Source organism: Ursus arctos, unplaced genomic scaffold (genome assembly GCF_023065955.2).
Source record: "Ursus arctos isolate Adak ecotype North America unplaced genomic scaffold, UrsArc2.0 scaffold_22, whole genome shotgun sequence".
Lineage (NCBI taxonomy): Eukaryota > Metazoa > Chordata > Mammalia > Carnivora > Ursidae > Ursus > Ursus arctos.
In genome coordinates, this window is record NW_026622897.1 from 56,340,312 (window position 1) to 56,357,408 (window position 17,097).

Below are 17,097 nucleotides of genomic sequence, written 5' to 3' on the forward strand. Positions count from 1 at the left end.
TACTCTTAATCCCCTTTATCTATTTCACCCATTCCCCCACCCACCTCCCTTCTGGTAACCATCTGTTTGTTCTCTATAGTTCAGAGTCTGTTTTTTGATTTCTCTCTCTCTCTCTTTTGTTCTTTGTTTTCTTTCTTAAATTCCACATATGAATCAAATAATACATTATTTGTCTTTACCTCATTGACTTATTTCCCTTAGCATTATACTCTCTAGATCCATCCATGTTGTTGCAAATGCCAAAATTTCATTCTTTTTTATGGCTGAATAATATTCCTCTGTGTGTGTGTGTGTGTGTGTGTGTGTGTGTGTGTTTCGCATCTTTATCTATTCATATATTGATGACACTCAAGCTGCTTCCCCAATTTGGCTATTGTAAATAGTGCTGTAATTAACAGAGGGGTGCATCTATCCCATCAAATTAATGTTTTCATGTTCTTTGGGTACATAAATACCCAGTAATGCAATTACTGGATTGTAGGAATAGTTCTGTTTTTAATTTTTTGAGGAAACTATACTGTTTTCCACAATGGCTGTAACAGTTTGCATTGCCAATAACAGTGCAAGAGAGTTCCTTTTTTCTCCAGTGCCTTGCCAATGCTTGTTTTTTGAATTTTTGATTTTAGCTATTCTGACGGTATGAGGTGATATCTCATCATAGTTTTGATTTGCATTTCCCTGATGATGAGTGATGTTGAGAAATTTTTCATGTGTCTGTTGGCCATCTGACATTTGGAGAAATGCCTGTTCATATCTTCTTCCCATTTTAATTAGATTGTTTTTTTTATGTGTGTTGAGTTGTATTAAGTGACATATATAATTTTTTTTTTTTTTGAGAGAGAGCGAGAGAGAGCATACAATAGGGCAGGGAGGGGCAGAGATAGAGGGAGAGAGAGAATCTTAAGCAGGTCCTACACTCAACATGCAGCCCAATGTGGGGCTTGGTCTCACAACCCTGAGATCATGACCTGAGCCAGGATCAAGAGTTGTATGCTTAACTGACTGAGCCATCCAGGCACGCTTTTAAAAATTAATTTTGAATACTAACCTTTTATTGGATATGTCATTTTGAATACTACCAGCTATGGCTGGTGTCAGGAGGTTACTGCCGGTTTCTCCTCTAGGATTTTTATGATTTTAGGTCTCACATTTAAATAGTTAATCCATTTTGAGTTTATTTTTGTGTATGGTGAAAGAAAGTGGTCCAGTTTCATTCTTTTGCATGTAGCTGTCCAGTTTTTCCAACATCATTTGTTCAAGAGATTATCCTTTGCCCATTGCATATTCTTGCCTACTTTGTCAGAGATTAATTGGCCACATAGTTGTGGGTTTATTTCTTGAGCTTTCTACTCTATTCCACTGATCTATGTGTCTGTTTTTGTGCCAGTACTATACTGTTTTGATCATCACAGCTTTGTAGTATAACTTTAAGTCTGGAATTATGATGCCTCCAGTTTTGTTTTTCTTTTTTTTAGATTGCTTCGGCTATTTGGGGTCTTTTATTGTTCCATACAAATTTTAAGATTGTTTGTTATAGTTCTATGAAAAATGCTCTTCATATTTTGACAGAGATTACATTAAATGTGTAGACTGTTTTGGGTAGTATAGACATTTTAAAAATATTTGTTTTTCCAATCCATGAACATGGAATCTCTGTGTCATCTTCAATTTATTTCATCAATGTTTTATAGTTTTCAGAGTATAGATCTTCCATCTTTTTAAGTTTATTACTAGGTATTTTATTATTTTTGTTGTAAATGGGATTGTTTTCTTAATTTCTCTTTTTATTGCTTCATTATTGGTGTATAGAAACGCAACAGATTTCTGTACATCAATTTTGTGTCCTGTAACTTTACTGAATTCATTTATCAGTTCCAGTAGTTTTTTTGGTGGAGTCTTTAGGGTTTTTCTGTATAGAGTATCATGTCATCTGCAATAGTAAAAGTTTTACTTCTTCCTTACCCATTTGGGTGCCTTTTGTGTCTTTTTGTTATCTGATTGCTGTGGCTAGGACTTCCAGTACTGTGTTGAATAAAAGTGGTGAATGGACATCACTGTCTTTTTCCTGACCTTAACCTTAGGGGAAAAGCTCTCCCTTTCTCCCCATTAAGGATGATGTTAATGGTGGGTTTTTCATATAAGGTCTTTATTATTTTGAGAGATGTTCCCTCTGAAACCACTTTGTTGAGGGTTTTTTTTTTTTATCATGAATGGATGTTGTACTTTATCGAATGCTTTTTTTGCATCTACTGAAACAATCGTTTGGTTTTTACCCTTTCTTTTGTTGATGTGATGTATCACGTGGACTGGGGTGTGAATATTGAACCATCTTTGCATCCAGGGAATAAATCCCACCTGATCGTGAATGATTTTTTAAAATGTATTGTTGGATCTGGTTTGCTAACATCTTGTTGAGGATTTTTGCATCTATGTACATCAGGGATATTGGTCTGTACTTGTCTTTTTTTGTGGTGTCTTTATCTGAGTTTGGTATCAAGGTAATGTTTTCCTTCCTCTTTAATTTTTTGGAAAAGTTTGAGAAGAACAGGTATTAACTCTAAATATTTGGTAGAATTCACCTATGAAGCCATCTGGACCTGGACTTTTGTTTGTTGGAAGTTTTTTGATTATGGATTCAGTTTCACTGTTGGTAATCAGTCTGTTCAAATTTTATGTTTCTTCCTACTTCAGTTTTGGTGGGTTATACATTTCTATGAATTTCTTAATTTCTTCTAGGTTGTCCAGTTTGTTGGCATATAATTTTTCATAACATTCTCTTGCATTTTTTAAAAAAAATTTTATTATGTTAGTCACCACGCAGTACATCATTAGTTTTTGACGTACTGTTCCATGATTCATTGCGTGTAACACCCAGTGCTCCATACACTACGTGCTCTCCTTACTACCCATCACCAGACTATCTCATCCCCCCGCCCCGCCAAGCCCTGTTTGTTTCCCAGAGTCCACAGTCTCTCGTAGTTCATTCCCCCTTCTGTTTACACCCCCTTCATTCTTCCCTTCCTTCTCCTACCGATCTCCCTGCTATTTCTTGCAATGTTTTGTATGTCTGTGGTGTCGGTTGTCATTTCTCCTCTTTCTTTTTTTTTTCAAGCATTTTATGATTTTATTTATACAACATTCTTGAAATAACAAAACTACAGACTTGAAGAACAGGTTAATAATTGCCAAGAGTCAAGGATGGGAGTTGGGAGGAGGGTTTTTTTTTCTTTTTTTATGTTCAATTAACCACAGTATAGTACATAATTAGTTTTTGATGTAGAGTTCAATGATTCATTATTGAATCATTGTGCTCATCACAGCACATGCCCTCTTCAGTACCCATCACCCTGTTATCCCCTCCCTCACCCTCCTCCCCTCTGAAACCCTGAGATTGTTTCCTGGGGTCCATAGTCTCTCATGGTTCACCTCCCTCTCTGATTCCTCCCACTTTGGATTTCCCTCCCTTCCCCTATGGCCCTCTGCGCTATTGCTTATGTTCCATAAATGAGTGAAATCATATGATAATTGACTTTCTCTGCTTGACTTACTTCACTTAACATAATCCCCTCCAGTTACATCCATGTTGATGCAAATGGTGGCTCTTCATCATTTCTGATGGCTGAATAATATTCTATTGTATATATGAACCACATCTTCTTTATTCATTCATCTATTAAAGGGTATCTCAGCTCCTTCCACACTTTGGCTATTGTGGACTTTGCTGCTATGAACATTTCTCCTCTTTCATTTGTGATTTTGTTTGAATCTTCTTTTTGTTTTTTTAATGATTCTGGCTAGAGGTTTATCAATGTTGTTGATTTTTTCATAGAACAAGCTCCTGATTTCATTGATCTATTCTATTTAGTTCCTATATCATTTATTATTTCCTTCCTTCTGGGTTTTGTTTTTTCTTTTCTTTTTTTCTCTTTCTTTCTTCTTTCTTTCTTTCTTTCTTTCTTTCTTTCTTTCTTTCTTTCTTTCTTTCTTTCTTTCTTTCTTTCTCTTCCTTCCTTCCTTCCTTCCTTCCCTCTCCTTCTTCCTTCCTTCCTTCCTTCCTTCCTTCCTTCCTTCCTTCCTTCCTTCCTTCTTCTTTTTCCAGGTCCTTTAGGTGTAAGGTTAGGTTGCCTATTTGAGATTTTTCTTGCTTCTTGAGATAGGCCTCGGTTGTTATAAACTTTCCTCTTTGCACACTTTTGTTGCATTCCAGAGGTTTGGACTGTTGTATTTTTATTTTCATTTCTATGTAATTTTTGATTTTTTTTTCGTTTGGCCATTCATTGATCAGTAGCATGTTATTTAACCTTCATGTATTTGTGTACTTTCCAGATTTTTTCTTGTGGTTGCTTTCTAGTTCCATAGTATTGTGGTCAGAGAAGAATACGTGCTATGACTTTGTTCATACCATGATCAAATGTGTTGAGACTTGTTTTGTGGCCTACTATGTGATCTATTCTGGAGAATGTCCCATGTGTACCTGAAAAGATTATGTATTCTGCTATTTTAGGATGGGATGTTCTGAATATATCTGTTAAATCCATTGGATCCAGTGTGTCATTCAAAGCCACTGTTTCCTTGTTGATTTTCTGTTTGGTAATCTGTCCCTTGATGTAAGTGGGGTGTTATAGTCCCCAACTATTATTGTATTATGACTGATAATACAACATGTTTTATTGTGCTCCTTTATGTTTATTATTAACTGTTTTATGTATTTGGGTACTCCCATATTGGGTGTATAAATATTTACAATTGTTCTATCTTCTTGTTGGATTGTCCCATTTGTTATTATATAGTGTCCTTGTCTTAAAGACTATTTGTCTCATGTAAGTATTGTTGCCTGGCTTTCTTTTCATATCCATTTGCATGATAAATGTTTCTCCAACCCCTCATTTTCAATTTGCCTGTGTCTTTAGGTCTGAAATGAGTCTCTTGTAGGCAGTACATAGATGGCTCTTGTTTTTTCATCCATTCTGTCACCCTATGTCTTTTGATTGGAGCATTTAGTTCATTTACATTCAAAGTAATTATTAATAGGTATATATTTATTGTCATTTTGTTACTTGTTTTGGGGTTGTTTTTGTTCTTTTCTCATCCTTCTCTTTTTTTCTCATTATTTTCTGGACTTCTTTAGTGATATACTTAGATTCTTTTATTTTTTGCATGTTTATTACTGGTTTTTGATTTGTGGTTATACATGCTAGTTTGTATATAATATCTGCATATAGCGTCTATATTAAGTTGTTGGTCACTTAAGATTGAACCCATTCTTTATTCCTCTCTTCCCATGTTTTAGGTATATATTGTCATCCTTTACATCCTTTTGTGATTCTCTTGACTGATTTTTACAGATATACTCATTTTTACTGCTTTTGTGCTTACTACATTCTTACTATTATGGTCTTTCCTTTCTACTCAAAGAGTCCCCTTTAACATTTCTTGTAAGACTGGTTTAGTGGTCATGAACTCCTTTAGCTTTTGTTTGCTAAACTCTTTACCTCTTCTATTCTGAATGATAGCCTTGATGGATAGAATATTCTTGGCTGTAGTTTTTTTCTTTTCCTTTCAGCACTTTGACTATATCATGTCACTCCCTTCTGGCCTACAGTTTCTGTTGAAAAATTTGCTGATAGGCTTACGGGCTTCCCTTGTATGTAACTGTCTTCTTTTATCTTGGTGCTTTTAAAATTCTCTCCTTATCACTACTTTTTGCCATTTTAATTACTATGTGTCTTCATGTGGACCTCCTTGGGTTGATTTTGTTGGGGGAATCTCTGTGTTTCCTGGATCTGGATATGTGTTTCCTTTCCCAGATTAGGGAAGTTTCCAGCTGTTGTTTCTTCAAATACATTTTCTGTCCCCTCCTCTGTTCTTCTGGGATCCCTATAATGTGAATGTTATGTCTGATGGGATCACTGAATTCCTTAAGTCTATTCTTATTTGCTTAATATTTTTTTCTCACCTGCTTAGCTTGATTACTTTCCGTTACTCTGTCCTCCAGATTGCTAATTTGTTCTTCTGCTTCCTCTAGTCTATTAATTCCATCTAGTATATTTTTAGTTTTATTGTGTTCTCCTTTTCTGATTTATTCTTTATTGCTTTAAGGAGTCCACTGATGTAATCCACTCTTTTCTCAAGTCCGGTGATCATCTCAATGATCATTACTTTAAATTCTCTATCTCTAGCAGATAAGTGATATCTGTTTTACTTAGGTCTCTTGCCGTGGTTTGCCCTGTACTTCCGTTTGGGACATAGTCTTCTGTCTCTTCATCTTGTGTTACTGTCTGTTTCTCTGTGTTAGGAGCATCAGCTACGTCTCCGGCTCTTAAAAGTAATGGCCTTATGAGGAGGTCCTGTAATGCCCTGCAGTGCAATGTCCCCTGTTTATCAGAATCTGGCACTTCAGAAGTGGCTCCAGTGTATGTGTGTGTGCCCTGCTGTTGTGTCTTGGCCCCTTTTCCCTTCAGTCGAGTTATCACGTGGGCAGGGTGTACAGTTTTAACAAGTGCCCTAGTCTTCCTCCGGAGGCGGCCTCCTGCCACCTCCAGGACTGAGGCCCCACAGAGTACATGGGTTGGGAGACACAGTGTTGGCAATGTTTGTCCTGGTCTTCTGGGGGAGGGGACTGCAGTGCTGGGACCAAGGCAAGCATGACTGGAAAAGGCAGATCTGCTGATATGAGGGTAGGCAGGGCTTGGTGTAAGCAAGTTCAATAGTGAGTGTTGGCTCTGTGCTGTATCCTGCAGATGGCCTTGTGTTTATGCTGGGTGGTGGGGGAGGGAGATAGTGTCTACCAGCTCCTTTGTTCCGGGAGGAGTGCCTCAGCAAATGCTGCCCTTCCAGGATGTGCTCTGAGATAATTCTCCCTCTGATATGCCCCAGGTATTTTTTCAAATGGCTGCTTCTATGCTGTATTTCTAAGGGCTGCTTGTCATGATCTTTAAGGTCCGGCACTCAATTTCCTATCACCCTCAGGACTCTCCCAGGGCCAAGCTAGCTGATTTTTAAAAATTCCAGGCTTTAAGTCCCACTAGTTGTAAAAACTCATGAAGTTCAGCCCTTCTAGTTTTTGAAGCCAAAGTTTGTGGGAATTGGTCTTTCCCATGCAGGCTCCCTGGAGCGACCATCTGCTTCTTGCCCTTCTCTGCTCCAGTCACTGCCTCATTCCTGTGGATGGTCCATGGTCCATCTAGCTCTCGGCCACATCTCCAGCCTTCTTCCTACCTTGTCGATGTGGCTTCTTCTCTACCTTTAGTGGTGGAACTGGTTCTGCCAGTCTTCAGGTCATTTTCTGAGTTATTTACCCTGATGTGGATGTTATCTGGTTGTATCCCTGGGATGAAGCAAGCTTAGGGTCTTCCCTACTCTGCCTCTCCTCCTGAGATTCTATTTTAGACAAGGACTCATGTTGCTGGAAGGATAGCTGTTCTCTCACAGCCTACTACTGCTTGAGTGTAGCCCTTCTTGTTCCAACCTTAAAGCTTAGACTCAAGAGAGTGTTTGCTTTCACCAGGTGATGCTGTTACTGCAGTCCTGGCCTTCATACCCTCAGGTTCACCAAAGCAGCAGAAGTAGGAGATAAATATGAAGGAATTTATTGCAAGGAATTCACTTATGCAACTGTGGGGGTGGGCAAGGCAGGTCCTCAATCTGCAAGGCAGGGCATTGGGAACAGCAGGCTGTAACTGGCAGGAGCTAAAGTTGCTATTGGTAGATGGATCATCTTCAGTGAACTTCAGTGAAATTTTGCTCTTAAGGTCTTTCACTTAATCGTCCTGGATAAGTTGGGCAGGCCTAATCCAATCTCCCTTAAAGTCAAATGATCACGGACTTTAATGACATCTGCAAAATGCCTTCACAGCAATGTTTAGATTAGTGATTGAAAAACTGGGGGCTTTTGGCCTAGCCAAGTTGACATATCAAAAACCCATCCCACCTTCCACTTAGATTGATACACCTTTTGACCAGCTTCATTATCAACAAGATGTGGTTGGAAGAGCATGGTAGGGATGGGGGAGCACAGGGGCTGGATATGTAATGTGGCAATCTAAGGCATGCGTCATTCAGCCTTTATTTTCAAAGGATGACTGTTTTTCTATAGGTGGTGTGGAGCCACTTATGATCTGATGTGTATGTTGCACCTGCAATCCTAGATGTGTACAAGAATAAGGATCGAATGGGATAGGTTGAGGCCCAACGCATTCAAGAAGCCCCTTTGCAAACCGTGCAAGGTGTATGAGGTCTGACCAAAGGTATAGAGATGGAGAGGAGGAAACAAGAATAAGGATTGAATGGGATAGGTTGAGGCCCAATGCATTTAGGAAGCCCCTTTGCAAACCGTGCAAGGTGTATGAGGTCTGACCAAAGGTATAGAGATGGAGAGGAGGAAACAAGACTTGGGTCACACAAAGATGGCAGGAACAAATTTTGGTTGATCCAGGTGATTTGGACCAGATATAAGTAGTTTGTTTCATGGAGGGAATCAGAAAGCAATCAGAAAGCAGGAAGGCTGATGTTGAAGGTCATTTGATGTAGATTTTCTGTGAATTCCTTCCCAAAGTCTGCTTGCTGGTATCCTGACCCCTCTGCAGAGAAAAGGTGGTTCAGAGTTCCTGGGGAAACGAGGCAGGGTCAGTGGCTAAGAAGGGCACCAAGGGGGGGGTGTTGGTGTCGAGAGTGCCACCACAGGTCAGTGGATCCCTACCATCCCACCTCCAGTGGACAGAGGACAAGAGGGGCTGCATTTCTTCCTCTATCATTAAAACCGGTACTGAAGAAGGGCCGCAGAGGTCCGGCGAAGGCACATTCAGAGAAGGTAAAGATGAGGGAGCCATGGTCAGTGCAGTTGTAGAAGGAGACAGTGCGGGCCTCATAGTCCAGGAAGATCCCAACTCGGCGTGGAGGCACCTGAAGGTGGAGGGGAGTCTGGGGGCAGGTGCCAGCCTCATATCTTTGTTCGTTCCACAGCCAAATTGTCCAGAAGCCCTCTTTGGGGCTGAGCAAAAATTGCCCCTTCCTTTGCACAGAGTCTCTACAAACACCCAGGTCCCAGGCCTCCTTTCCTGTCACATCTACCTCCCAGTAAACCTTTCCAGAGTCAAAGCACTGAGAACCCAGGACCATGGGATAACTGTCAAATCTGTCCTCACTTTCAGGCACTTCCTGCTGGCTGTCTCCAAGCCTCACTTGTCTCCGATCCTCTGAAAGGATGAGCCATGGATTGGCTGTGTGCGGATCCAGAGTGATGTGTACTGCAGAGAGAGGACCTCGGTCAGGTTGGGAGATGGAGGGGAACCAGGAACGCTGGGCTTGTGGTGGGTAAGAATGAGGGGTGACCGCAGCCTCACTGTAGGAGGAAATGACCCCCAGGCCTGACTTTTGAGGGAACCACCTCTCTGTCCCTCCCTCACCTACCATCTCCACCTGCCATCTCTCCTCGATCCTGGGACTCACTTTGTACCCTCATCACCCACTTTGTTCCCCAGTCGTGGGGAACCTGGTGCTTGCCTCACCTCCACATGTCCTCAGCATCCTCTTCAGTCCTGGCACAAGGCACACACTCCTCACGTCTGGGGAGGTGACGTCCAGCTCCTTCAGGTTCCAAGACTCACTCCTGGGGCAAACAGTTACAGACCCTGTCTCCAACTCCTGCCCCAACCTCCTGAACCCTGACACTATAACTTCCCTTGTAGATAACAACTTAGTGCAAATTTACAAACACTTGTGTTAGGATCCTTGGGGGTGGAAGGCAAAAAGAAGTAGGACTTAGTTCCTATCTAGGCCTTCCTGGTTACATGGGCCCCTGAAGCTACTGGACAGTCTAGATCTCTTCCCCAAGCCTGAGGTCAGCAGGCAAGCACATTCTGTTTCATTTTACAGGTGGAATCACTTCCATAAGGAACCCCAAGGAGTCTTGCCCATGCCCCACGCTGCTGGTCTCACACCTGGGTCTTTCTGGGAGATCTGTAACCAGCTAGATTCTTTTTAAAGCAAAAGTCCTAGCAGGCTGTGGACTCAGAACTTCACAGAATTTCCTGGTTTGTTGGGGCTTCACTTTGTAAAACTCTTACAGTCCAATTACTTTGGGCAACTCACCAACTGAGATGTCCGTTAATTAGCTTCAGACCAGAAAATATTTTATGGAGGATTGGGTCTTTGAGAATAGGCAGGAGAATGGGGAAAAGATCAGTGCATGTTTTTCTAACTCAAAAACCCTTTCCACAGGTATATATGCTTCCTGCCACCCCCTCCTCTTACAAAGAAAACCTCTCCTTACCTTCCCAGGACACTTTTCACCTCCTGAGGAGAAAAGAGATAGAGTGTAAATTCTGGACCACTGGTTTATCATAGAGACCTCAGTTCTGTGGGTGAGGTGATACCCCCCCGAGGCCCATGGGATGTTGTTCTACCCTGTTCCTCTGGGCCAATACCTGAAATATTTCTGACCAGCTTGGAGGAGAAAGGGTGTAGATGTTTGTGGGGTAACCAGGGTAACCGGCATGGGTGTGACCTACGGCCAGGGGAAGGATGACCAGTTTAAGGATTCCGATTCAGAACACAAATTAGAAAGCCCAGATTTGTGGGTAGAGGAGTGGGAGCGAGAGTGGAAAGGAACAAGTAGCCCAGCCTGGCTGAGGCCCAGAGACAGCGAGAACGGCCAAGTCAGGATTGCACAGAAACTGCTCTCATTTGCAGGCTTGTATTTGGGAAGGAAAGGCTCTGTTTTACCCTGGAGTTAATGCTGCTTTCTCATGCATGTGAAATTGAATCATTTGAGAATATGCTTTTGCAGGGCTTGGGAGCCCTTCCCTGGGAACTGACACACTCCTAGGCCCAGTCAAAAGTGTGTTAGAAAGCATGGCTCAGTGTTGGGCAGAAGCAAGATTTAGAGAATGAGGAGAAGAGGGCCTGCCATGTCAAGCCAATCCAGGCAGCCTTTTTGCACAAAAACAAAAAAACAAAAGAATGGCTTCAGGACCATGTCTGACAGAGACCTTGAAAAAGGTTTGGGAAGAGAAAAACTGTAGAAGGTTAGAGCAGAAGGGACTTTTGAGACCCTCTGGTCAACAGTTTGCCTTGTTTTGGGAAACATATTAGGGGATGGGAGTTGATTTTAAGTAGAACACGCATGGATGAGTTTTTTTAAAAAAATAGTTATGTGCTTATTTTCATTTTAGCTCTGCCTCTATTTGGGTGACCCTGTTCAAGTTACTCAGCTTTAGTCTCTAAGTTTCTCAACCTCTCTGGCCCTCTGTTTTCTCATCTACAAAACGGAGATAACAGCACCCACCTCACTGCATTGTCATGACAGGTTGAATACACTGAGGCATGTCCTATGTGCTATTTTAAAAACGGCTGTTGTTGTTAAGAAAATAGAAAAAAAATCAGTGACATATCAACACATGATTCCTTGGCTACTATTGCTTAGGACAAATGTCCTTTTTCATCAGAAGAAATTTAGCATAAGAGTGAGACAATGTCAAGAAAACAACACGCTAACAGAATTTGGGTAGTCCACAGAAGGGGCAGGAAGGGTGAAGATGATACATCGTGACTAACATTTGGGGAATCCTTGTTTTTCAGTTCACTCCCTCCCCCTTGTTTCACAAATGGAGAAAGTAGGTCTAGGAAAAGAAAAGCACCTGACCTAGAATTATGGAGGGAATTGGTGGCAGGGCTGGGCTACTGTCTCTTAATTTCTAGTGCCGTGTTTTCAGTTACATGTATGAGAACTTTCCCACAGCCCAATGCTCGTGTGGAAGCTTAGGTGGTTTCTCTCATTTAATCCTCAGAAAAATCCTTTGAGATGTATAATATTATAATACCCACTTAACATGAGAAACCTGACATGGAAAGGTTAAGGAACTTTCCCAAGGTCGTGAAGATGTCCGAGCAGGCTCTGATGGGATGCCTGCTCTTTTTAATTGCTGCAAGGAAAATTCCCTCCTAAGTTGGCACCTTTCCATGGCTTGAATGCCAGCCACTCAGGAGTCTGAATTCCGGTTATTCCAGGCACCCGGTTTTCATTCGCTGATGCTAGAGCTCCCTGAGGCTGCCCACTCTCCAGTTCCTCCTCGAGCCTCAGGGAGGGGCCGGCTCACCTGCAGCAGCTCCAGCGCTGAGCCCCTGCTCCTTCTCTCCAGCTCCATGACCAGCTCCTGCAGGGCTTGGCTCTTCTGGGCCAGCACGGCCTCCGCCTCCCCCAGGATTCTCAGCTGTTCCCTCTCCTCCGTGTCCAGCCTCTGCAGTTGCCGCTGTTCCTCTGTAGCCAGGAAGTTTTTCTGCTGTTCAAACTCTGCGTGAACCCTCAGTTTGTGCGCCTCAACCTGACTCTTCGGTGTCCATGGAAAGAGAAGGTTTTTATCAAAATCTCCTCAGCTTCAGGAATGAAGGTGTTCATGTCTATTTCTGTTTCCTGTAGACTTACCACTCTGGGTTTGAGAACATACACACACACACTATTCTGCTGGGGAGGTACGTGGGTGAGGCTTCCGGGCTCAGAGGGAATTATGGCGGGGCGGGGGGGGGGGGCACGGCAGCTGCCCTACAACCACAGCTGCATTGGCCCATGGTATCAGACGTTCTACAGCCTCTTTCAAAACCCAGTCAGCACCCAACTGTGCTGCTCTGTCTTCATTATCTCCGTGAGTTCCTGAGAGAGTTACACCTGTCCCCACCACCAACAACCTCCCAACACAGGCTCATAACACTGTTCCTCAGTCCTGAGGAAAGGGGGTCCTTGGGATAATCTTTGCCATCTCCTGTTACTGACTGAAGGTCACCCGATGACACAGGAGGACTCCTTTTGCCACCACAGCCTGACTTACCCTTCTCCGATCGCAAATCTTCCTTTCCTGGGCTCTGTTGGCCATGAGTTCCCTCCATTCCTCTAATCCCTGGCCGCCCCACCTCGCAGTTACAGGGGCAGAACAAGCTTTAGTTCTCCACCCTACTTTGAACCAGTGATCTGGACATGGTCAAGCAACTACCTGATCACATTGTTTTTTCTAGTCTTGCCTTGGTCGTTCCCATAAGTCTGTTCCTCACAGCACCTGTCATTTCCTGACAGGTCTAGTCACTGGCCATCTCTCCTGGGGCACCTCTGCCCCAGACACCAAGGCAGGGGTGCGCTCATGTTTTAAGGCTAAGCTCCAGGAGCGGAAGCTTAAGGGTATGGCTTGTTCCTCTTGGCACCTCGTCTTAAGACCCTTGATTTTTCTGATTGATTGGGAACGCTGTCCTTTTTATTCTCCTCTATCAGGAGACCTAGAGGACTGCTGATTCTTGGAGAGTGAGGTATACTATCCCTCCCCAGATGGGCATAGATATGGTTAGGGCTTGAGACCGGGACTCTGGACTCTGCCCTGCCTTCTGAACTGACATTCCTTTTGGGACACGAAACTTGCCTTCCAGGCTGTTCTCTTTGTTGCAATATTCACTTCCAACTCCTCGGCCAACTCTTGTCCTTTTCTCAGTTTCCCTAACGCCACCTGAAGCTTCTCCTGCAGAGAAAGATAGGTTAGCGCCCGACCAGACCAAGAAGTGGGTGGCATGAGGAAGATGTCCTTGTTGGTACTTTGAAAAGCCTGAGTGCAGAGAAAGAGGGAAGACTACAGTCTGACTGGGGTAGGAATTCTGCAGATGTTTCTTAAAAATATAGCCATACTGTTGGGGGAGGGGGTTCAGGGGTGGAGCACTACTCATTCCTAATGAACCAGGAGGCCACAGGAAATGTGATCCTTGCAGTATTTTCCCAAGCGTATTCCCTGCTCCTAGGGAAGGAGAAAGTTGTGTTGAGTTTGCAGTCCTCTGCTTAAATTAGACATGGAAGGGGGAGACCCCCTCCATCTCCCCAACCCCTCCACTCCACAGGCGACTGTGCTTCCCCAGCTCTGGGGAACAAAGCAGGGGGACCCATCTCCCTTCTACCTGCTCATGCCTCCGTGCTAAGGCCTCACCTGGTATTCCCGAGCAGCCTCCTCAATAGGGACCATGTGATGGTTACGGTGGCTCTGGGACTGGGAACACACCCAGCAAAGGGTCTTCCCATCTTCCTCACAGAACAGGTGCAGTTTCTCTCCGTGTACCTTACACCACTCCCCCTGGGTGCCCTCCTTGGCACTCTGGCCCATTTGTTTGAGGTTGTCCACCATATTAGCTAGTGGCCAATTGGGCCTGAGGTTTTGGAGCAAGAAGTTGTGCTTACACACGGGACAGACACCGCCGCCATCTTTCCCGACCTCAGAGATGCATTCATGGCAGAAGCTGTGGCCACAGTCAATGCTCATAGGCTCCACCACGGGATCCAGGCAGATAGGGCACGTGACCTCCTCCCACATCATTGCCAAGGGCGCTGTTGAGGCCATGGCGCTAATGTTCTTAGTAAGCAGCACTGTGGAGATCCCGGACTAGCCTAGTGGGGAGAGAACAGGAAACGAGAAGATGATAAGCGTTGTGTGAGAAAACATAGTCCAAAGGAAAACATGAGGATGAGTGAAGTGAAAGGGGTGAAAATAAGACCAGAATATTAACCTGAGTAAGAGCTTCTCCTCTCTAGTCTCATCCACTTATGTAGTCAGAGAGAAGGGGAAACTGCGTCCCCCAAAGAGACTGAATGTTACTGAGAACTTCAGAGATAAAGCTGTTTACACCTCTATTTTCATCATGACCATCTCAGCTTCATCCTCCACGCCCAGGCTTTTCCTGTCCATCCTCTTCCTTCCCTGGTCCCCAGTCCTCTGTTGAGCAGCTCATCACCATGACGGGGGCCACTTACTACGGACACTCCATGTGCCAGAGAAGGCGCTGCATGCTTTGCAAACATCTTCATTAATCTGCACAATATGGCAGCAGTTATATATAATAAATATATTATGTACGTAATCACAGATCTATATGTCTGTCTATGGTAGCGAGGTATGTATGTGCGGATATGTTTCTGTGTCTCTACACACAGAGACGTGTGGCCCAGCGCTCCCTGGGTTCTCCTCTCCTTCCTGGGATCCTGGTAGCTGTCTTCGTTGCGTCTGGGGCACAGACTCATACGTTTCTAACATCTGAAACCATCATGCCCCTCTCTAACCCTAACCCCTAACCGTAACCCTCACCCCCAGAGGGGAACTGTCCTAGAATTCCCTGGACCATGCTCCGGGCTAGGGTGCCGCCCGGGGCTCTCCGTGCTCTGGTGGCAGCAGCAAGGCGGCCCTGCCCCTTCCTCCTTCCCGGTGGCCTGGAAGTCACTTTCATAGCCGGGCCCCCCACCCCAGGCAGGCTGCCAGCCCGGGAGGAACGGCTGGGGCTAGGGCGGGAGCCCGGCCCGTGGCGAAGGGACAAGCGGGACTGCAGGCTCCAGGGGTGAGCACGGGATGGAAGGGGTCCTTCGGACCTGGGGCAGGAGAGAGAGAGGTCCCCCAGCCAGGGCTGGGGCACTAGGGTCTGGGCGAGGCACTCACCTTCCCAGGGTACTCGGCAGCTGGCGGCAGGTTCCCTATTTCACTTTCGATTTCCCGTCCGAGTCACGTCCGGACAGGGAGGCGGGCCGAGGGGCGGAGAGTGGGCGGAGAGGGTGCTGCGCGAGGCGGGGCAGAGCGGAGGCGCGGCAGGTGGGGAAGCCCGGGCTGGCCCTCGCGAGAGCTCCGTAGCATTTCTCCTTGCTTCGCGCTCCCTCCCGTGTCCTCAGTACCTAATAAGTTAAACTATCGCCTCGAAGTGGAGGAGTCCTGTTGCCGCCTTTGACACGGGTTATCATCACTGCACACCTCGTGCTGTGCCGTGCCCACATCCGGGAGCTGCTCTTCGGGAGGTCTGGATGGCGACAACGGCGCCTGGAGCTCTCCCTTACATGCCACCCTCTGCTTCCTACTTCCAGAAACAAGTCCTTTTGAGTAAAGATTTGATATTTTTTTAACATCAGGGGGTGAGGGATTTATAACCGCATGACCCCAAGGCAGGTGTCACACCAGTGAGTGGTAAGAAGGGAACTGACATTTTTGGGCACCAATGGTGTGCTTGTCACTGAGCTAGGGATTTTTCTGAGGTTATTTCTATTTTAAAAATGGTAGTAAAACATAAAATTTACCATCGTAACCATTTTCAAGTATATAGTTCACCGGCATTAAATACAAATACATTCACATCAGTGTGTGACCATCAGAGCCATCCTTAGAACTTTTTTCATCTTGTCCGACTGAAACTCTGTTACCTGTTCAACAATAATTCCCCCATTATCCCCTCCCCTCAGCACCTGGCAGCTACCATTAAATTTTCTGTCTCAATCAATCTGACTTCTTAGGTGCTCCAATGTAAGTGGAATCCTACAGTATTTGTCCTTTTGTGACTGACTTATTTCACTTAACAAGAGGTCCTCAAGGTTCATCCTTGTTGTAACATGTGCCAGGATTTCCTTCCTTTTAAAGGCTGAATAATATCCCAATGTTTGTATATGCATTTTATCCACTCATCTGTGAATGGACACTTGGGTGGCTTCTATCTTTTGACTGTCGTGAATACTGTGGCTATATCAGGTTATACGATTTAGGCCACATAACAATTCAGTGATTTAGGAGTTATTAAACTCACATTCCAGGAGAGGAATGGAGTCTGGAAGGAGTAAAGTGACTTGCTTGAAGTGACAAAGTAGGTGCATGAGATTTAAAGGTCCAGGGAAGACCCTCATTTTAGTGACAGCTCAGAGATAGCAGGCTGCCCCGTCAGCTCAAGCAGAGGCCGCAGGGGCAGCCCAGAGGGGTGTGGTTACAGGCTGTAGAGAAGGAAGGGGAGAAAAGGAAGGGTGAGGAGACTAGAATAATTGTCAATTCCTTCCAACTCATATTTTTTTTGTCCCTGCATAACTTAAGCTAAAAACATCAGTTGAACTTTGCTTAATGTTTTCTATGGATTTAGGAAACCTAAAAACACTTCACGCCTCTTCGAAATTTCCAGTTCTGTTTTTAAGAGAATTTGTGTAGTGGAAGGTTATCAAGTGACATCTAATATCCAAATTGTATCACTAGACTGATTCAATTCCCGGAACATAGTCCCAGAAAGCAAAGTGGGAAAAAAAAATCAAAGGAAGAGACCTATGTGTGAATTTGCAGACACTCA

General features: G+C 44.3%; 1 protein-coding gene across 1 annotated transcript; it reads right to left on the reverse strand.

The window, feature by feature from the left end:
* Positions 1-7,568: 7,568 nt before the first annotated feature.
* Positions 7,569-15,671, reverse strand: TRIM21 (tripartite motif containing 21). Its single transcript, XM_026517957.4, has 7 exons — positions 15,447-15,671; positions 13,953-14,407; positions 13,401-13,496; positions 12,096-12,326; positions 10,271-10,293; positions 9,507-9,607; positions 7,569-9,245 (listed from the first exon to the last, which is right to left on the reverse strand). Exons 2-7 carry the CDS (start codon positions 14,358-14,360, stop codon positions 8,695-8,697), a joined length of 1,410 nt encoding a protein of 469 aa, XP_026373742.2. The 5' UTR covers positions 14,361-14,407; positions 15,447-15,671; the 3' UTR covers positions 7,569-8,694.
* Positions 15,672-17,097: the final 1,426 nt, after the last annotated feature.